This window comes from Zygotorulaspora mrakii, chromosome 7 (assembly GCF_013402915.1).
Source record: "Zygotorulaspora mrakii chromosome 7, complete sequence".
Taxonomy (NCBI): Eukaryota; Fungi; Ascomycota; class Saccharomycetes; order Saccharomycetales; family Saccharomycetaceae; genus Zygotorulaspora; species Zygotorulaspora mrakii.
This window is the reverse complement of record NC_050725.1, coordinates 490003-510658: the sequence shown is the minus strand read 5'-3', so window position 1 is coordinate 510658 and position 20656 is coordinate 490003. Positions and strand designations below refer to the sequence as shown.

The 20656-nt window shown below is 39.6% G+C and overlaps 10 protein-coding genes and 1 non-coding gene across 11 annotated transcripts; 4 read left to right on the top strand and 7 right to left on the bottom strand.

Moving 5' to 3' along the window:
• Positions 1-145: 145 nt before the first annotated feature.
• On the bottom strand, positions 146-2143 carry HG535_0G02730 (lysophospholipase family protein; the record flags this gene model as incomplete). The annotated part of the gene is made up of 1 exon (XM_037290220.1): positions 146-2143. One exon carries the CDS (start codon positions 2141-2143, stop codon positions 146-148), a length of 1998 nt encoding a protein of 665 aa, XP_037146115.1.
• A 483-nt stretch (positions 2144-2626) lies between these two features.
• HG535_0G02720 (lysophospholipase family protein) lies at positions 2627-4549 on the bottom strand (the record flags this gene model as incomplete). Its single annotated transcript, XM_037290219.1, has 1 exon — positions 2627-4549. The coding sequence occupies one exon, from the start codon at positions 4547-4549 to the stop codon at positions 2627-2629; it is 1923 nt and encodes a 640-aa protein (XP_037146114.1).
• Positions 4550-5553: 1004 nt separating this feature from the next.
• Positions 5554-5952, top strand: HTZ1 (histone H2AZ; the record flags this gene model as incomplete). Its single annotated transcript, XM_037290218.1, has 1 exon — positions 5554-5952. One exon carries the CDS (start codon positions 5554-5556, stop codon positions 5950-5952), a length of 399 nt encoding a protein of 132 aa, XP_037146113.1.
• Positions 5953-6196: 244 nt separating this feature from the next.
• On the top strand, positions 6197-7837 carry HRD1 (E3 ubiquitin-protein ligase HRD1; the record flags this gene model as incomplete). Its single annotated transcript, XM_037290217.1, has 1 exon — positions 6197-7837. The coding sequence occupies one exon, from the start codon at positions 6197-6199 to the stop codon at positions 7835-7837; it is 1641 nt and encodes a 546-aa protein (XP_037146112.1).
• Positions 7838-7942: 105 nt separating this feature from the next.
• On the bottom strand, positions 7943-9307 carry RRN11 (Rrn11p; the record flags this gene model as incomplete). The annotated part of the gene is made up of 1 exon (XM_037290216.1): positions 7943-9307. The coding sequence occupies one exon, from the start codon at positions 9305-9307 to the stop codon at positions 7943-7945; it is 1365 nt and encodes a 454-aa protein (XP_037146111.1).
• Positions 9308-11100: 1793 nt separating this feature from the next.
• Positions 11101-11209, top strand: HG535_0Gtrna7P. Its single transcript has 2 exons — positions 11101-11137; positions 11173-11209. It is a non-coding gene; the product is annotated as a tRNA-Pro (tRNA).
• Positions 11210-11387: 178 nt separating this feature from the next.
• On the bottom strand, positions 11388-13121 carry HSP60 (chaperone ATPase HSP60; the record flags this gene model as incomplete). The annotated part of the gene is made up of 1 exon (XM_037290215.1): positions 11388-13121. One exon carries the CDS (start codon positions 13119-13121, stop codon positions 11388-11390), a length of 1734 nt encoding a protein of 577 aa, XP_037146110.1.
• A 1150-nt stretch (positions 13122-14271) lies between these two features.
• On the top strand, positions 14272-16212 carry LCB5 (sphinganine kinase LCB5; the record flags this gene model as incomplete). The annotated part of the gene is made up of 1 exon (XM_037290214.1): positions 14272-16212. One exon carries the CDS (start codon positions 14272-14274, stop codon positions 16210-16212), a length of 1941 nt encoding a protein of 646 aa, XP_037146109.1.
• A 105-nt stretch (positions 16213-16317) lies between these two features.
• YPT6 (Rab family GTPase YPT6) lies at positions 16318-16977 on the bottom strand (the record flags this gene model as incomplete). The annotated part of the gene is made up of 1 exon (XM_037290213.1): positions 16318-16977. The coding sequence occupies one exon, from the start codon at positions 16975-16977 to the stop codon at positions 16318-16320; it is 660 nt and encodes a 219-aa protein (XP_037146108.1).
• A 439-nt stretch (positions 16978-17416) lies between these two features.
• Positions 17417-17611, bottom strand: TMA7 (Tma7p; the record flags this gene model as incomplete). The annotated part of the gene is made up of 1 exon (XM_037290212.1): positions 17417-17611. The coding sequence occupies one exon, from the start codon at positions 17609-17611 to the stop codon at positions 17417-17419; it is 195 nt and encodes a 64-aa protein (XP_037146107.1).
• A 583-nt stretch (positions 17612-18194) lies between these two features.
• On the bottom strand, positions 18195-20612 carry GLN4 (glutamine--tRNA ligase; the record flags this gene model as incomplete). Its single annotated transcript, XM_037290211.1, has 1 exon — positions 18195-20612. The coding sequence occupies one exon, from the start codon at positions 20610-20612 to the stop codon at positions 18195-18197; it is 2418 nt and encodes an 805-aa protein (XP_037146106.1).
• Between the last annotated feature and the right edge of the window lie 44 nt (positions 20613-20656).

Here is a 20656-nt window from a genome sequence, read left to right as displayed (position 1 = left end):
TCAAGTAGTGATTAAGTAGAAGTAATCAATATCATCTAGACGTACGGTACAACAACTAGCTGGGTTTACAGTCTCTAAAATATGGCGTTGTAACAGATGTTTGTCAGATCATCTTTAGAATATAGTTGTACATAATGCAGTATTCTTACAAAATGAAACCAAACACGCCTGAAGTAAATATAATTACCGCGAGACATTTCATATCAAATGTGGGTCTCAAATAAGTTGATCCAGCACCTCTCATCACGATTGTCGAGGAAGGAGACGCGGTAGCAGAAGATATTGACAAGGTTTCCGTGGACATCGAGGTAATTGATGGCTCCAACGTTGCCGTTGACGAAATTGAAGTCACGTTCGAGGTTAGCGTTTGATTCCCTGTAGTGACACCTGGATAATTTTCACTCAATTCTCCACTCCAACAGTAGCGTGAAAAGCATGAATCACACTCTTCAGGTAACGTAGCATTAAAACTCTGTTGTTTACGTCTAATAATGGCGCATCCAATACATGTCATAAATTCTGGATCATGTGTAAAATTACCCATCGTTGCTGCTTCAAAACCGTTCTCCATCATTTCGAGGCGTTCAGCTGGTGTGTAAGACATTTTGAATGTACTCTGATTACTATTAAAAGAGTATGCGGTATTTGGAATGTAAACGACAAGTGGTGGAATATACTTTAAGTCTGTTAAATTTCTGGCATCACATCCAAAGAAGGTAGGCTTTTTGTTCAATTGCAGAATCTCAAATGTTGATTGGTCCGGAACATATGGGAAGGCTATATTTTTACCTTGAGAGCTGAATTGACGTTCATAAGTATTCACTAATGAACTACCATCTGGCCAACTCGTGATAGTATCAGATGAACTGTCCAACGCAAAAATAACATCCAAATCACGATCCTGTTGAAGCAGGGGAACTAATGGAATAGTTTCACCATCTTCACCCCCGTCAGCGAGGTAAAGATAGTCACTCTGTACTATCGTCTCCCCAGAATCATCGGTTGCGAATGTGACATCTTTGAATGGATTTGGAGCATAGTTAGCAACGTCATTAGAATCATTGGCAATAGCTTTCTGGAAAATAGAAGCAACAGTTCCACCATTCATTAGCATTCCAATCACTGGTGACATACTAGGGTTAAACAGGGTTGATGATGTTCCCATAATGAAACCAGCATTATCGAACCCCTCGACACATTGACCTTTGTTCACCGGAACACCATTCGACGTTTGGGTACCCAAATATTTGATATCACTGAATGCATTTACAGAGGATTCCCAAGAGCCTATCTCAAATGGATTGAATTCAAAAACTGAACTATTCCTGCTGGAAATTGTAGTGTAAGGAGATCTGAAATCGGCGACAGAAATGGGAAAGGGCATTTGACCACTCGTAAAAACTTCAGAATCCCTCAAAGAAGACCATGTATAGCCTACACCACCATCAGGTAAAGATGGGAAAAAATTGTAAGATAAAGCACGGCCCCAGTAGTCTGCCAGAGTCACCGGAAATCCAAGCGCAGCCTTTGACATTATGTCTTCGGTGATTACCTCCCATCTTTCGGCAGATTTATTGACGTCTACTCCGCCTGGAGAGGCGATAGAATGCGTCAAGTCCCAAATGGAATCATTTTCGGGTGTGCTATTGATGATATCCTGAACGGAAGTCCAGTTATTCCATGCCAGTGACCCTACCAACCAGGATCCTCCGGAAAGTCCAGCAAGATATGTGGAACTTTGAAGGAGACCACCCAAGCCATGATCCAGAGCGCCACCAGTTCTGTTGTCCATTGCGGCGATCATACCAGCACCACTTAACATGGCACGGTAGCCACCACCAGAACATGCAATTCCAATCTTTGGAACGTTCGAGTCATTACTGAACAATTCTGAGATTATCGAGTGGTTTGAAAAACTGTTATTGGCTCGAGTCAAGAAACTTTTCAAGGCATACCGTGTATAAATGTCTCTTTTCTGCAGCCAGTCGGTCTCATTGGCAGATAGGCCGTTCGCTTCTCTTATTAAATTAGTGTCATTATCACAGGAAACTCTACTAGGTGCATAGCCATTGCTAGGTGACCAAGCACCTACCAACGAGATGAACAACAAAGTGATGGGAAAAAGAAGATTTTTTAGTAACATTTTTCAGCAATTTGGTATCATTGGAATCCAATGTAAAAAGGAATAGGCAGGAAACATTTGCAACACTACCTTTCCCAGCCAAGTCGTACACGCCTATTCATTATATAGCAGATATTTTTCTTGCAGCATATTTACTGCAATTGAACCAATGCTAGTGAATTTAAAATCCAACAGTGAGTTTCAATTTCACCGCATCTATAAAAGTATGTTGAAGAAACTTTTGTCTTGTTATTTCCCTTTTTGGCTCTCCCTACTAAACGAGATGGTATGCCACTTTCCCGTATCACTATTTGAGGAAACGAGAAATCAACTTAACAAAAATGGGCAGCCCCAAAACAATTCCAAAACAATATATGATGTATCTGCCATTTTTATGATGTCTTGTTTCCGAACTGCGAAAATTAGGAGCTTTTCAAACAAAGGGCAAGATACTTTTATTCTTTACTTAAATTATACGCATGTTTTAAACAATATTTGTAGAATCTACATCAACCCTGCTATGGTAGTAAGTAGTGTTAATATGGACAGGAACGTACGTGGTTGGACAGAGAGTTCTCCACCATTATGCTTCGAACTTGAACCCGCTGATGTCGATGAAGCTGATTGAGAACGTGAAGAGGTATCACCAGAATTTTGGTCGTCTGGGGTTGAACTGTCAACGGTACCATTCCAACAATAAGTTCTGAAACAATCGTTACATTCGCTTGGGAGAGTGGCATTTAAACTCTGTTGTTTACGCCTTAAAACGGCACACGCAACGCATCCCAAGAAGTTTGAATCCTGCGTCAAGTTTCCCATCGTAGCAGCTTCAAATCCATTTTGGATCATCCCGAAACGCTCATCCGTATCATAGGATAATTTAAATGTGCTTTGGTTACCATTGAAACTGTGACGAGAATTTGGAATGTAAACTATCAAAGGTGGGACATAATTTAGATCAGATAGATTTCTGGCATCGCATCCAAAAAATGCAGGGCGCTGGTTGAGACCTAGATTAATAAACGTGTTTTCATCTGGCACATATGGGAAAGCCATATCTTTACCCTGAGCGCCAAACTGACGTTGATAAGTGTGAACCAAAGAGGACCCATCAGGCCAGCTTTGACTAGTATCAGCAGAGTTGTCTAGAGCGAACACTACGTCCAAATCACGTTGTTGTTGAATTAATGGTAATAAGGGAACATTCTGGTCATCTTCACCACCATCAACCAAATAGAGGTAATCGGATTCAACGATAGACCTTGAAAAATTTGATTCCACAAATTCAGAGTCTTTAAATGGATTTGGTGCATATATAGCAATATCATCATCCTCACTGGCTAGGTTTTGCAAGAATCTGTTGGCTATATTTCTCAGAAAGCTTGGAAGAGCTGTTCCATTAATCTGTAGGATAAACTGATTGAACAGTGAAGAAGAAGTACCTGCAATGAAACCGACATTGTCGAAACCAGCAATACATTGCCCCTGGTTTGTAGGAGTACCATTTGATACGTTAGTGCCTAGATATCTAACATCAGTGAAAGAATTTATAGTTGGATCCCATGAACCCATTTCAAAGGGATTGAATTCAAAAACAGTAGCATTTAAGTCAATAATAGTTGAACCAGGATATCTACCATCGGCTACGGAAATTGGAAAAGGCATTTCGGCATTTCGGAACTCATCTGCTTCTCTTAGCGTTGACCAAGTATAACCAACACCACCACGGTAAAGGGTAGGGAAGAAGTTATACGATAAGGCACGGCCCCAAACATCCGTTAGGGAAATATTGAATCCGGCATCTTGTTTTGCTTGAACCGCGTCGGAAATATGATTCCATCTTTGTCCCGAGCTAACAATATTGATACCACCCGGGTTGATGATGGAATTGGATATATCCCAGATGGAATCATCTTCCGTCATGTTATTTAGAATTGTTTGCACAGATGTCCAATTATTCCATGCCAAAGTTGTCGTGAGCCAATTTCCACCGGACAACCCAGCCAGATAAGTAGCACTTTGCAGAAGACCACCCAAACCGTGGTCCAGAGCGCCATCAGTTCTGTTGTCCATCGCTGCTATCATACCTGCACCACTTAACATGGCACGATAGCCACCGCCGGAGCATGCGATACCAATTTTAGGAACATTAGAGTTGTTCCTAAAGAGTTGCGAGACAATTGAATCATCCGAAAAATTCCTTGTTGCTCGCGTTAGAAAGTTTTGCAAAGCTTCATTTGTGTAAGAGCTTCTCCTCCGAAGCCAATCTGTTTCGTTTGGAGATAATTCGTTGGCCTCTCTTATTAGATTAATATCGTCATCGCAAGTAACGTTACCAGGGACGTAGCCGTTGGTTGGAGACCACGCTATACTGGACTTCACTAAAATCTGTAAAAGTACAATGAACGTAAGACTAAGCTGGTTCATTTTAAATCGTTCCCACTCATTTTCGGGACTAAATGCCTCTTGAACGTCAACCGTTTTCGCTTCCTTGCGCTTATATAATACTAAAATCAGCTCGTTTCCCTGGCAAGACGGACGAGGCACAGCGAGCAGCGAAAATCACTATTCTCCTTTTTCAGAAAAAAGAAGCTCCGGTCGCAACTCTGTTTATGTATTACAAATACGATTGGCATGCCAAAATAGATAAAAATTCGGAAAGTCTTCATGCCCCATGCGCCAGAGCACTTTGCTAGTGCTTGAGTTTTTTGCATTCTCTCACCTTGGAGTTCTTCGATAACCTGTCGCCTCTTTTTTCCTCGTAATCCACGGGTGTAATCCACGGATGTGGTCCAGGGATATTGATGGTTCTCTTTGCTGCTTGTATGGGTACTGACTGCCCTCAAATACCGCAGCAAGATGTAGCGCAGCTCTCCTGACCACCTTCCAAAACCGATCAAATATAACTTTTTGGTGTCTTGGCTTGTCGTGCACCCTGCCGTTTACCATCGCCCGTGCAAAACGTAGCTTATCTGCAGCACTGTATCGATCAGAGAGCTTTCGCAGACAGTCGTTGTCATCTTCTTCAACAGCGCCCTCCAAAACCGGGCTGCACCGTAATCAATACAGAGCTTTTCGTTCAATATCCAGTAGGCAGGAGTGCCAAATCGAGCGGAAAGTCCTCAATAAATGCACCGAAGATCTCCTAAAACTGCCACTATTGAAACTCTAACTTGACATGTTGTGTGTTAGAGTGGTTAGTTATCCTCTTTGTGGTGCCATTTAAGCGCCTATTAACAACTTAGCCGCCAGGCCGGGTAATCCTCCGCGTATCCTTTTCTTACGTGATGCGCAGGGTTAAAAACAAACAAATAAACAAATGAGCAAATAAACACAACAAAGACGAGTTCTATAACTACGAATCTAAGCCACAAGGATTGGTTAGGTTTGGGATCTTGCAGTGCAGTGAGCAACCAATTAAGTGAGAAGACATGTCTGGTAAGGTACACGGTGGTAAGGGTAAATCTGGTGCAAAGGATGGAGGAGCAGGTCTAAGATCGCAGTCGTCGTCAGCTAGAGCAGGCCTGCAGTTCCCAGTGGGGAGAATCAAGCGTTATTTGAAGAAGAACGCGAGTGGTAAAGCGCGTGTTGGTTCTAAGGCGGCGATATATTTGACGGCTGTGCTTGAATATCTGACAGCAGAAGTTTTGGAATTGGCAGGAAATGCTGCCAAGGACTTGAAAGTGAAAAGAATAACTCCAAGACACCTGCAGCTTGCTATAAGAGGTGATGATGAACTAGATTCGTTAATCAGGGCCACCATTGCTTCAGGTGGTGTCTTGCCGCATATAAACAAGGCGCTGCTATTAAAGGTTGAAAAGCGCAAGTGAATCAGCTGTAATGCGCCTGCTTTCTTGCTGGGCTCCAGCATAAATGTAGCGTACAGCGCGGTTCAGCTTTGCCCTTCTTGATGTTGTATTATATATATATCTAAGCGTATTTGTTTGTAACGGTTAATTTTGGAATTAGCTATATCATGGGATCATGAGTTCAACAAAAAGTATAGAAACAGAAAAGGGGAAGAGAAAAAGGTATAACGAGTGAGAGTCCGCTAAATAGACTTTGATTTCAATCATGGAGGTCTCTCAGGCTAGGAAAAGGCAAGTGATCGTGTTCACGATTGTTATCTATGCGTTAGCTTTTTACTCTGTATATGATGCCACGGTGACAAGTATTTCGTTTCTCCAAACTATTCTGAAATTGACCGAAGGATTCAATTTTATCATTATATGCGCATTCATGCTATTGAATTCTGCATTGTTATGGAGGCTATCTACGCTATTGCTGTTCGGTAACCTTCGACTCATTGAATATGAGCACATACTGGAGAGATTACCATTTACTCTGATAAATACAATTTTGATGACCTCGATGTTTAAAGAACAGGATTTCTCTACTGTCATGCTGTTTGGATTTCTATTGATATACGTAAAGGTGTTTCATTGGATTTTGAGAGACAGGTTGGATGGGCTGTTACAGAATATGCAAGAGACTACAAGGATTTATAAGCTAATACTTTCAAGATTTACCTTAAACATGGTAATTTTATTTATTATTGACTTACAAATGGTATGTTACTGCATCAATACATCATTATTGAGCAATTTTTCCTCCTCAACTTCAGTTGTGTTGATGATTGGAATGGAATTTTCAATGCTATTAATTGATCTGTCGAACATGTTGTTGCATTCTTCTTTAAATTTGTATGAGTTTTATCGATCGCAACAAAGTGATAATATTGTCAATTTGGAATCAAGTTCTGACGGCGAAGATGAGGCTGATAATGAAGACGAAGATGAAAACCAGTTCACTGGCTTGGAGGGCAAATTTCTCTACGAAAGAATTATTGATATTTTCACTAGATTTTTAAAGACGATCGTGCATTGCTTAATGTTGATACCTCTGAAGATTCCAGTCATGTTGATGAAAGACATTGTTTGGGATCTCATAACTCTTTATCAAAACATCACTATGGTTTGGAAGACATGGAGAAATAATAGACAATTGGATGACAAACTGCCAACCGTATCGGAGGAAAGCTTAAAGGCTATGGGAGTTGATAATATTTGTATAATATGCATGGATGAACTCATCCCTGAACAAAGATCACATCGTCGAATTTCGAAAAAATATACACCGAAGAGATTGCCTTGTGGTCATGTTTTACACCTTTGCTGTTTGAAAAATTGGATGGAAAGATCTCAAACTTGTCCGATTTGTAGACTTCCTGTATTTGATGAAAGTGGGAATGTTTTACCTTCTCATATCTCCTCGCCAACATCAGCTTCCTCAGTTCCAACAGATAGCAATACAGATGTACCCATGGAACAGATGCCACAGCCAACAACAAGTACTGGGTTGGGCGAAGATAATGGAGAAATAGAAGAAGTGTGTGTGTCACAGGAAAGAAAAAGTCATACTGCACGCAATACCTGGTATCCTTTCTCAATTGAAGGATCTAGTGAGAATTCCATAAGTTTTACTTTAAATGATATCAAGAAAAGCAGGGAAGTACCTGTTAAACTTATGATCGACAGGAGCTTACAAAACAATTCAAATGAGGTGGACAATGATACCAAATCGGAACTGATAAAGAGAGTTGTTATACCTGATGAATACATATTTCACAATTCAAATATCGACTCCCTGAAAAGGCGAATATCAGAACTAGAAAGTCAGGTACAGGATTTGAATAAAAGAATAAGAAAGGATTGATAAATGAAATAATTGCAATTTTTTAATGTCTATTGTTTATGTACGTTTATGCATTTTGTTCGGATTTTAACCATAATTTTTTTGGTAGGAAGTATAGTTTTTCTTTTAGGAGCTTGATTCCAAGCCATCACTCGAGCTATCTTCGTAATGTGATATATGATAATCAAAATCTTCTGAATGATAAATGTCGTCTTGATCAGTATTACTTTGAATAATATCGAGTTGTTGAATCCTTTTTTCAAATGATTCTAGTTGCCTTTCGATGTATCGCTTTGGGAAATGGAAATCGCCCTTGGACGCACACGTTTGTAAAAAAGTCTTTGAATTTTGGATATGCTGGAAAACTTGATTACTTGCAATATCTCTTGCAGATCCGACAAGATTCTGATTGAATTGACTTGATAATTTATCTGCTTTAATCATATGACATAATGCGTAAATGAACCAAATCTCAGAATCTTCCATAAATGGAGGACTCAAGATCAGTTCCGAGATTCTTTCTATGAGATCCAGTAAAGCATCGCCTTCATTTAAATTATCGTTACCACCTGATTCTTCCATTTCCCTGGTACAGCTTATTAAAGAGATCCATAAAAAAGTGACAGTGTATTTTGGAACGTGATCTCTAGATCCTTTCGTGAATACTGGTGGTCTTTGATAATTAATATCTTCCGAAAATTTCATCCTGGACGAATATACACTATTCATCCATTCAAGAAATTCCAATGATTTTACGGGTTCTCTTTCGGCCAGTATCCTGTCACCTATACCCCATAGGTTCCGAATGTCAACTTTTGGTATCCTGATCAGTAAAGCGAAGCATTTGTATGCTAGAGTCCAATTATGCCGCGAAACATGCAACTGTAAAAGATTTGTCAAAAGTCTAATATGCTTAATGTTGAAAGTCTCAGTATCTCCGAGTTCAGGATCGATATATTCTAAACCTTGACTTATCGAGTTGAAGAATACTTTGTTCTTATGAGAGGCAAATGCAAAAGATTTTTCCATGTTATTTTTGGAACGTTTTTGTATTCGATTTAATTTAGAGAAAGATATTTTGTTTCTTCGTATTGGTGCCCTTTTACTGGCATCGGTTTGCCAGTTTTCGAAGGTGTGTTGTGGTTTGTGATATCTCTTGAAAAAGATGCGCTCTTGGTCCTCTTCTTTATGCTCTACGTCATCATCACCTGTTTGAATCAATTCTTCAAGATCATCATCATCAGAGTCACAATCTGAGTAACTCTCCCCCATGATGGTCTTCCATCTCCTTCTTAGTCGCTTTCTTTTCTTCTGTGACCCTTCCTCAGTCTCGCTGGCCTCTGTAGCTGAATTTTCGGGTGTAGGTAATCCATTGTCCATAATTCCTTGGCTCTGGCGGTATCTTCGGTAAAGGTTATTACAATATTCATATCGAAGCTTTTCTGCAGCTCGTATTCGTTTGCTTGTTAATCCTATAGGTATGTCGAACATGTCAACATTTTATCAAATGCAATATATTTGATGTAAAGCAGAAAAACCTGAAACTCTTTCTATCCGCTGCTTTATTTGGTTGTTTATTTGTGATTGTTAAATAATAGCGATGAGGCTATGATTTTTTTGATTTTTTTTTAACAAGGTCCCATTCTTCTAATTTCAGTGCAGTGAAAAAAAAAAAAAAAGAACAGCTAAAAAAAAGAAGTAGGAAAGCCGGTCATGTTACGAGTATCACGTACAGTTAGTTAATCCTTAATGGCTTTATTGATTTTCATTACCATGCAGATGAGCAGTCATCTTGGAGAATCATTGTGGTCAAGCTTAGCGCGAGCATAGCAACGGTCCAAGAAGCATACCAGGAAGCCTGATGACCACCGCGTATTCAGGTATTGGTAATCAAAAAAGCAATAGAAGTTCGCTGGCCTGGAATGCTAGGAACGCTGAAAATAAACATATCTAAAAACATCCGGCTATTGAAATGGCATCCAGGATATTGATGTTGGAAGGTGCAAACAGCGATTGATCCATGGCTTAAGATTATTTGTTGTATAAGCATTACAGCCCCCAATTCATCACCATCTGCTGAAAGAGATACTGACATTTAAGTATACGAAAGTAAGGTATGATCCGGCATTTCCACCACTGATACAACAAACGAAATGACGTCAGATGAATCCTCAACAGAATTGAAAGCTGTCCGCTGATATTCCATCGTGAGAGGTTAACGGGAATCTTACTACGACGGTAACAAGGCATTGAACATAGACAACAGCTGTTCTAGTGACTCTATGAGCTTGGAAAAGTAACGTGATGTGCGGCACCAATGGTGAACTGATAAAGGCTCTATTGATTATCCTACTACATTTGTTATTGTTGAAATATAAATTGATTCAACAAATACTGATTGATAATATGATATAAACAAGATATATAAAATAGACAGTCTGAAAGAATCAAAGATGAAACCTTCACGATGACAATGCGAAAGAAATGACCTCAGATGAAGCCTCAACAGAATGTCAATCGATTCTAGAGAGTCGTCGGCTGATGTTCTATTGCGAGAAGCTTACAATTCAGGGATATGGCTACGGAGGAACTTCGGCATGAAATAATAAATAACGAGCGGCGCCATAAATTGTGGCAGACTAGAAAAATAGCGTCATGAAAACACTGTTGAATATAGATCGATATTGTAAGATATATGAAAGAGATGAATTAGAGAATCAAAAACAAGACAAGTGGTTTGTGCAGCAAAATAAACGAAGCCAGACGAAGCCCTAACAGAATGTCAATCGATACTGGAAAGATATCGGATGACAGTCTATCGCGAGACGTTTACAACTCAGGAGTCTGACTACGAAGGAGTCTATGGCATGGAACAAGAAATAACAGTTGTACTGTGGATTCTATGGGACTAGAAATGGTGTGATGACGATGAAAAATCTTCACTCGTCGTCCTCTCTTATGGTTCAATAGGTGCGAAATGCTAGGTATAAATACTGACGTATTTTCCAGATATTAATCCAAGTTCAATTAGTTTTGTCTCAATTCATGATATAGAAAACCAAGGAATTATATATCTCTATAATTGAATATCATAGTATCATCATCAATGTCAAACCAAGTTACTATCGACAACGCCGAAGAAAACATTCTTTCCAAATATTTCCAAATACTTTTCAAATCGAAAATGACTCTAACACTATCTGCTTCCTCTCTGTGTTGCCCAAAACTCGACTAGCATTGGATAATAATACATTTATTATCTTCAATAAACATCTAATTTATTAGGGCGTGTGGTCTAGTGGTATGATTCTCGCTTTGGGCGAATCTTCAGTACACTGAGGATTATAAGATCAAGCATGCGAGAGGCCCTGGGTTCAATTCCCAGCTCGCCCCGATTTATTTTTTTGTTCAGCTTCTGACAGATGTCCAATTGACTGACGTTCGAGTTTTGGAAATTTCTTTGCAATGAGACATGCACTTCATTATGTATATATTTACATGTGTATATATTCAAACTGACTATCAATCTTTATTCTGGGCGAAGAGGCGGGTAAATTCGGCTTAATTGATCTCACATCATACCAGGCATTCCTGGCATACCACCTGGCATACCGCCAGCACCGCCAGCAGATGGAGGCTGTGGAGCATCGACGATGGCCACCTCGGTAGTTGCCAACAAGGATGCAACACCAGAAGCGTCTACTAAACCTGATCTGACAACCTTGAAGGGATCGATGATACCAGCAGCTAACATATCAGTATAATTGCTGGTTGCTGCGTCATAACCCTTTGCAAAATCATCACCAAATTCGTCAACTAGTTTGCCGACGATAACGGAGCCTTCTTCACCTGCATTTTCAATAATTTGTTTTGCGGGTCTCGTAATTGCTTTTCTGATGATGTCAACACCCAACTTTTGGTCAAAGTTATCAACTTTGACATCATCCAGTATACGAGAAGCCTTAACTAAAGCGGTACCACCACCTGGTAATATGCCTTCTTCGACGGCGGCTCTTGTTGCGTTCAAAGCATCATCGTAACGATCTTTCTTTTCGCCGACTTCGACTTCGGATGAGCCTCCAACTCTAATGACTGCAACACCACCAGACAATTTTGCCAGTCTTTCCTGTAATTTTTCTTTTTCGTAGGAGTTTGTTGTTGTCAAATCAATTGAATTTTTGATCTGTTCAATTCTTGTTTCAATGGAGTCTTTGTTACCGTTACCATTCAAAATGACAGTATCTTCCTTCGTAATGGTAATTGAATCACAGGAACCTAGTTGGTCGATAGTACATTGTTCTGGCTTCAAGTCTAGTTCTTCAGTGAAGACTGTGCTGCCAGTTAGTATAGCGATATCTCCAAGAGTGTTCTTTCTATTGTCACCAAATCCAGGAGCTTTCACAGCACAAACTTTGACTTGACCTCTTAATTTGTTCAAAATACAAGCAGCCAAAGCTTCGCCATCAATGTCCTCTGCAAGAATCAATAAAGGCCTTCTTGATTGGTTTGACAATTCAAGTGCAGGCAAAATCTCTTGGATTGCCGAAATCTTCTTTTCACTGATTAACAGTAATGGTTTTTCAAATTCAACTTTGCCCGATTTAGGATCGGTGATGAAATAAGGGGAAATAAAACCGCGGTCGAATCTCATACCTTCCGTGACCTCAAGTTCGTCTTCCAGAGTTCTACCTTCTCTGATAGTAATAACACCTTCCTTGCCGACCTTCTCCATCGCAGAGGCCAAGAGTTTACCAACATGGGAATCTCCATTGGCACTGATAGTGGCCACTTGGGCGATCTCTTCGCTCGTGGTGATTTCCTTCTTGTTTTCCCTCAAGAACTCGATGACTTTTTCAACTGCCGCTTGCGAGCCTCTTCTTAGATCCATAGGATTACAACCGGCTGCTACATTTTTGACAGATTCCGTGAAGATAGCTCTCCCCAGCACGGTGGCAGATGTCGTACCGTCACCGGCAGCTTCGTTCGTCTTGGACGCAACTTCCTGCAGCAGCTTAGCACCCATGTTCTCAAACTTGTCTTCTAGAACAATAGCTCTTGCGACAGTTACACCGTCTTTGGTGATCTTTGGTGCACCAAAAGGCTGTTCAATAAGAACATTTCTGCCCTTTGGCCCTAAAGTAGCAGAAACTGCATCAGCCAACGTCTCCACACCTCTCAACAGTGCTGCTCTACCCTCGACACCGAACTTCAATTCCTTGTGACTGGAATAAGTACGACGCAAAAGCTTAGAGAAAAGCGAAGAACGGGCACTAGCACTAGAACGAGTAGCAACAGATCTCAACATGGCAAACGTAGATACAAACTCGAAAAGAAGATAATAACCGGTATGTCTTAAAAAAAGCGAGACTAAGCAAATCTTGCACCAGTGAAGCTTATAAGTAACCGCAACAGCTGACTAGTTACGCCCGTATGTATACCTATATATATGTATGTCTGTGTGTATGCGAACACGAGTACAGCGGGTGAATGCGATGTCGAATATGGGGAAACAAGAGCTTGGATTGGACTCGCAATGGGAGGGAGCTGATGAGAAGATGGGAGAACAAGACGTCTTAAAAAATAAATTGCTAGAATATTCCACAATGCGTCGTCAGGGGCGATGTAAGATGTGATTTTTAACATGATTAGAAATTTAACACAGATCAAGGGGCCGAAGGATCACTCTCTACGAGTAGTCGCGTCACATCGCATCGCTCCTGACGGAAGCCCCAATACGGAAAGCGATCTACTCCTTTCCTTTCCATCTTTCTTATTTCCTTTTCGGTCATAATCCGTATTCCGAACGTTCATAGCGATGTTCTGATAACATGTGTGCAGCTCTCTGTCCTCCCAGCACTCTGTCCTCCCAGCTCGGTAAGTATCAGATTCCTCTTTCAACGTTTTACAAGGCTTCAGTATCTGGCCACTAGTCGGAAAAGTCATCTTGTTTTAGGAGCAACAAGACTGCAGGTAGCAACGGCAAGTGCTGGGCAGAATAGGAGTGCAAACACGACACGCACGACGGGTGCAACGAGTGCGACACATACGAGTATCAGGTGCAGGGCGCAAGGTGCCAGGTGATAGGGAGAGAGATTCAGTTCACTACTATTCCCAATAGACTGGTCACAGTATTAACAAACATCTTTTTTTTTTTTTTTCTGTTTTGGTGTTTTATTTTTCATTTTCTTTTTCTTTTTCTTCTTGATCTATATCTACTTTGTAATATAATCAAGTTGAGGATCTTTAACAGAAAATCCGTTAAGGATAAAGCTACATCTTCGTGTACTGGTTCGGGTACCGCTCAGATAACGATTGGGACTGGTAGTTCTTTTGCGAACAAAGTGGATTCGGAGGTATCAGATCAGCCAAGCATTGGAGCCGCTACGACAAGTGCGACTACCACTCTACATTCGGTTGCTGTGTCCAACACCACGCTGAAAAATATTCATGCCACGATGAGCATGCCAGTGAGAGCAGAAAATGCGATTCGAGGCAGAGATTTCTATAAAGCCACTCTGACGGATGACGGTATATTGATCACCTCACATGGGCACGTTCGCAGCGGTAGCTATTCTGATTACGACCGACATTACCATTCGACAAACGCCAGTTCCACTAGTTTGCAGAGCATCCAAAGCAACAACACTTTTCTGGAAACCGCGTCTTTGGTAAGTTGTGTTACTTGCTTGAGCGACACAGACAACAATGATAGACTGCTGAGGGCAGCTAATGTGTCCCAGGAGCAGATCAGACAGCAAAATGGGCAATTATCGGCCAATACGGTCATTCCGTTCAGTAGAATCCTCAATGCCACATATCTAACCAGTACTCATAACGACTCCTCACCAGGTTTGGATTCCGTTGGAAATGATAGTGATCGCCTGACTAAAGGTACTGATCTTAGTAACAACAGCAAGAGTGGCACTAACCATGATCTCGAGGACGGTGATGGCGATGCTGATGACCTCGATGACGTTGATATTTCACCGCTAGTTGGACACTCTTCATTTTCGAACGCCTCGCAGATTGATTCAAAGAATAACAAAGACTTCCCTCTTGTGGAAATAACTCTGGCTAAACCGAGGAGACATGACATAGTACCTAAGAGACTGATCCTTTCCCTAAATCAGCAATCGAAGATTCCGATAAAATCAGATATCGTTGAAGAAATTCTCTCAAAGAGTTACCAAAATATCAAGAGAGAAAGGTCTATATTGGTTATAATTAATCCTCATGGTGGTAAAGGAAATGCAAAAAAATTATTCATGTCAAAATGTAAGCCAATTCTATTAGCAAGTAAGTGTTCGATAGACATGGCTTATACGAAATACTCTGGACATGCTACGGATATAGCTCGTACCCTTGATATCGATAAGTATGATACAATTGCTTGCGCATCAGGCGATGGAATTCCATATGAGGTTATAAATGGTTTATTTCAAAGACCCGATAGGGTTGATGCTTTCAATAAAGTGGCTGTTACGCAGCTGCCGTGTGGCTCAGGTAACGCAATGAGTGTTTCTTGTCATTGGACAAGTAATCCTTCGTATGCGGCTCTTTGTTTAGTCAAATCTATTGAATCGAGAATAGATCTAATGTGCTGTTCTCAACAATCGTACTATGCCAGTTTTCCAAGATTATCATTTTTGAGTCAAACTTATGGTGTTATCGCTGAGTCTGATATTAATACAGAATTCATTAGATGGATGGGACCAGCAAGATTCGAATTAGGTGTCGCATTTAATGTTTTACAAAGGAAAAAATATCCATGTGATATCTACGTTAAATATGCTGCGAAGTCAAAAAATGAGCTGAAAATTCACTACTTAGCTTATAAAAACCGTGATGACACTAATGACAATAATGAAAATGATATTGAAAATGATATTGAAAATGGAAACAGGGATGGAAGTGGAACTGGGAGCGAAGGTAGCAGTAAAAAGAGAATGGTAACAGAAATGGATTTCAAGTTGAAATATCCACTCGATAATGGAATCCCTCAGGATTGGGAAAAAATAGATCCAAGTATCACCGATAACTTGGGAATCTTTTATACCGGTAAAATGCCGTATATTGCTGCTGATACAAAATTTTTCCCTGCTGCATTACCTTCCGACGGAGCTATGGATCTTGTTATAACAGATGCGAGGACACCAGTAACACGAATGGCCCCAATTTTACTTGGCCTCGATAGAGGCTCTCATGTTTTACAACCGGAAGTTATTCATTCTAAAATCGTCGCTTATAAACTGATACCGAAAATAACAAGTAGTTTATTCTCAGTCGATGGGGAAAAATTTCCATTAGAACCAATGCAAGTTGAAATTTTGCCTGGTTTATGTAAAACTTTACTAAGGAATGGTTCTTTTGTTGATACAGAATTTGATTCTATTTGAATGCATAAGGGTTATTATAAAAATATGATTGAAATTAAACTTGCGATCAGGAAATCAAATTCAAAATAGGAATAATTTATATTAACAAAGTAATTATTTTTTTTTTCAACACTGACAACCGCCTTCGGTTTGCTCGTCGTTGGTACTAATATCAATTACACCAGGTTTATTAACATCTTTTTGATTATCATTACTAGTATTACTGTCTATAATTGACTGCTGCCCATCTTGAAATTCAGGTAGAGATTTTGCAATTTTTTTAAATAGATTTTTAACATTATAACCAGCTTTTGTTGATGTTTCCATAAAAACTTTTGCACCCAATAATTTCGCCTTTATTTCACCTTCTTCTGTTGATACTTGTCTTTCATCACTTAAATCACTCTTATTACCTACTATAGAAAGTATGACATTCTCTTCACCTCTCTCGTTTTTTACATCTTCAATCCATTTGTCTATGAATTCAAACGATTTTTTCTTTGTTATGTCATATACTACAATTGCAACTCTTGAATCCCTAATATAAGATGGTATAAGTGACCGAAATCTTTCCTGTCCAGCAGTATCCCAAAGTTGCAATCTAATTGTTTTGTCATCCAAGTACATCGTCTTTGATAGAAAATCAATTCCAATTGTCGCTTGGTAGTGATCATCAAATGTGTCATACATGAATCTTGTGATTAATGATGTTTTACCAACACCTTGTTCACCCAAGAACACAATTTTGTACTTGGTTAAAGATTTCCCCGCCCTATTACTACTCATAATCCTTCGTTATCGATACTATACCTCTGACAAAATGCTATGGTATTGGTTAACTATTTCCTCAGCATGCGCTATGACCAAAGTAACAAGTGACAAATACTTTTGCTTTGGATCGTAATTCCTAAAGGTACATTCATGACGTTCAATCATTCAACTCTCCTCCTGTTTACAACGAGCCATGGAGAAAGTCACGTGGGCAGTCAACATGTCAATGAAGTGATTGACTGTAGCCGTGTTGAGCCGATTCTTTGATCCTTACAGTTCAGCTATTTACCATAAATATTTCTACGCAGTACTGTACATATTATTTCTGTCACTACATTAACTAAATAGGTTGAGCGAAGTTGTGTCAGGCACAGATGCATAGTCAAGTATTCAACGGTATATGAACCACTTACTACCACTTACTACTGCTAGTTAAAAGATCATTTATAATTGCTCATTTTTTGCCAGATTTCTTGATACCACCACCGACTAATGGCTTACCACTTTTGACATTTGACATGAAGGCCTTTTTGGCTGCAGCGTCCTGTTTTTGCTTTTCTTTAAAAGCAAGTTCTTCCGGATCAAGATCTCTTTGATCCTTCTTCTTTTGCTTCAAAGGCTTAGCCTTACCACCTTGACGACCAGACATGTTGTTTTGAGAGTTCCCTTGATATGCGGCAATAACTGTATGGTTGGGAAGATGTCAATGTTTGTAGTTTTTATTTTTCACAGCTAATGAACTCAAAAAATTTTCATGTCTCTGAAAATTGAGGACCTGATCTGGTAAATAAAAGAATATAAAACGAGCGGTTTGTGACCGATGCATTAGCATATGGACTGAATCGAGCGTTTTTTTCCGTGAATTATGCAGTTTTCACCTTGAAACAAGCTTTTTGGTAGCGTGCCAATTCACTTATTTTTCTCAGACTCTTGTACCATGCACAATCCTCAAAATTCAATTCTCAAAATTCAGTCCTTGTCATGGTTCTAATTTTTATAAACTTAGCTTGCACAAACTATATTTTTGAGGATCACGCTGTTAGTTCCATTTCAATATTACGACACTAATTATTAAAAAGATCTGCTTCCAATTAAAAAAAAAACACAAAACGTTAAATATTGAAATGATAATTTGTAAAAAAAAACACAGGTCTACTATTTCATATGGATGGATAAATAAACAAATATACAAAACTTCAGATGACTGCGATTTTTCTGGATCAGTCATGAAGTCATTTCGAGCTATCTTTCAAATTCACAATTCTGTTCAAAATAATGCCGTCTTTTCCACTATCTTTATCCAAAGCGAAATATCCAACTCTCATACCCTGGAATCTACAGACTTCTTTGCCACTAGCATCTTCCTTAACGTAAAACTCTGATTCTTTAGCTGACTCAACAACCCATGGCGATTTGTCAACAATGGTGTTGAAATTATGTTCGATCAAAGAAGTGGCATAAACCAATTCACTTTTCGGATTAATGTCAGCCAAGTAACCGTCAGGGTGAGCAGATGGATTTTCTGATTTGAATAGTTGGTTATAAACACGAGTCTCCTTCACCTTGATAGGCGATTTATACTTTGAAGATACTGGGACCCACTGAATATATGTCTTTGGTTTCATTGTTTTTACATCCTTTGCGTCATTTTCGTACTTAACATGAATTCTGGTAATTTTACCATTGCTGTCTTTCTCCAAACTCTTGAACGATACAGTATGTGGTACCTTAATTAAGCCAACTGGCTGGTTTGGGGTCAATCTGAAAAATTCTTTATCATCAGTCGACTCAGAGAAATCAGATCTTTCAATGTAAAATTTATTTGTGAATGGGACTGATCTTTCACCAAATTCAGGTGTACCCGGTCTGAATGGAATCTTAACAATCTCTTCGTAATCGTCATTTAGATTGTCAACAATAACTTCAATCGGATCGAGAATAAACATTAATCTTGGTGTTGTATCTTCCAAATACTTTCTAATTGCACTCTCGAATCTAACAACTTGAATATTGGTTGTGCTCGTTGTAACTCCTAAAGTATTGATGAAGGATAAAATAGCACCAGGTGGAACACCACGTCTACGGATGGCTTCTAATGTGAACAATCTTGGATCATCCCATCCTCTAACGTATTTACCTTCCACTAATTTAGCAATTTTTCTTTTAGATAAAACGGTACCTGTAATATTAAGACGGCCATATTCTCTTTGAGTTGGTCTGAACACATGGACTTGATCACACAACCATTCATAACTTTCTCTTGACAGGTAAAACTCTGTGGTACATAAAGAATGCGTGATATTTTCAAAAGAGTCAACCAGACAATGTGTGAAATCGTAGGTTGGATAAATTTTCCATTTGTTACCAGTCCTTGGATGTTCTGCATTTAAGACTCTATATGCGATTAAATCCCACATTTGAGGGCTTGGAGAATTTAAATCTTGTTTCATTCTTAAAGTGGCTTCACCCGGCTTGTAAAAACCGTCTCTCATTTTTGTAAATTCTTCCAAGTTCTCTTTGATCGGCCTTTCGCGCCATTTACATGCAAATCTTTCACCTCCAGGAGTACCATCCGCCTTAATACCACGTCCCGCTCTGATTTCCTCAGGTGTAGAATGGCAAACATATGCTTTACCATTCTTTATCAGGACTTCTGCCAGTTCATATAATTTATCGAAATAATCACTTGAATAAGTAATTTTCCAAGGTTCAAATCCAAGCCACGAAACCATTCTCTTGATTGATTCAAAATATTCTGGTGCTTCAGCTTCAGGATTTGTATCGTCAAATCTCAGGTAGCAAACACCATTATTATGTTTCGCATAGCCAAAGTTAACCATGATGGCTTTTGAGTGACCAATATGTAGATATCCATTGGGTTCTGGTGGGAATCTTGTTCTTACTTGGCCGTTAACTGCTTTTAAATGCTCAGCTAAGAGTTCTGGAGTAGCTTGAGGATTATCATCAACCGCATGCAGATCTCCTAAGAAACCTTCGGTAAACATAGTTCTCTTCGAAGTATCGCTGATGGCCTCAGAATCCTTCTTCTTTTGATTTTTTTTGGTCTCAGTGCCTTTTGCTTTTTTCTTCACCAGGTCTCTTTCATCCTTGGGCCCCAGCACTTTCAGAATTTCGGAATCAATAATCGGTTTGAAACTACGTGGGTCGGCCCATTTCAATTCAGGCAAATTCTTGACTTTTGCAAATATACCTGGCACAAGCTTATAACGCTGTTCTAGAATGGTTACTTTATTATCATCAATATATGTTTGAACACTTTTTCTCACTTGATCCTCCGAAACTTCAATACCAACTCCTGAGCAAGCGTTCATACCCTCTTTTGTAGCCCCTTCCGCATTCTCCCTGACATATTTGTACGCGGCATCGACCTGCAAAGCTGTCTTCAAGTCACCGCAAACAATTCCATCAATGATCAATTTGCTGTTAGTGAGAGTCGAACCTTTGATTAAACTGGCCAAATTGTGTAGCAAAGCCCTCTGTGACTTGTCCCATTCATTTCCGGCGGGTGCTTCCTCGATCAATTCTGAAAGCGAATCTGACACCTTTTTATTTTTTGTAATCTCCTTTATTTTCGGTTCCTCGAAACCAACACTTTTAAAGCGGTCTATCAACTGATCAATCTCCGTCATTACTATCAATTCGGTCTAATCGGTTATCGTTCAATTCCCTTTTG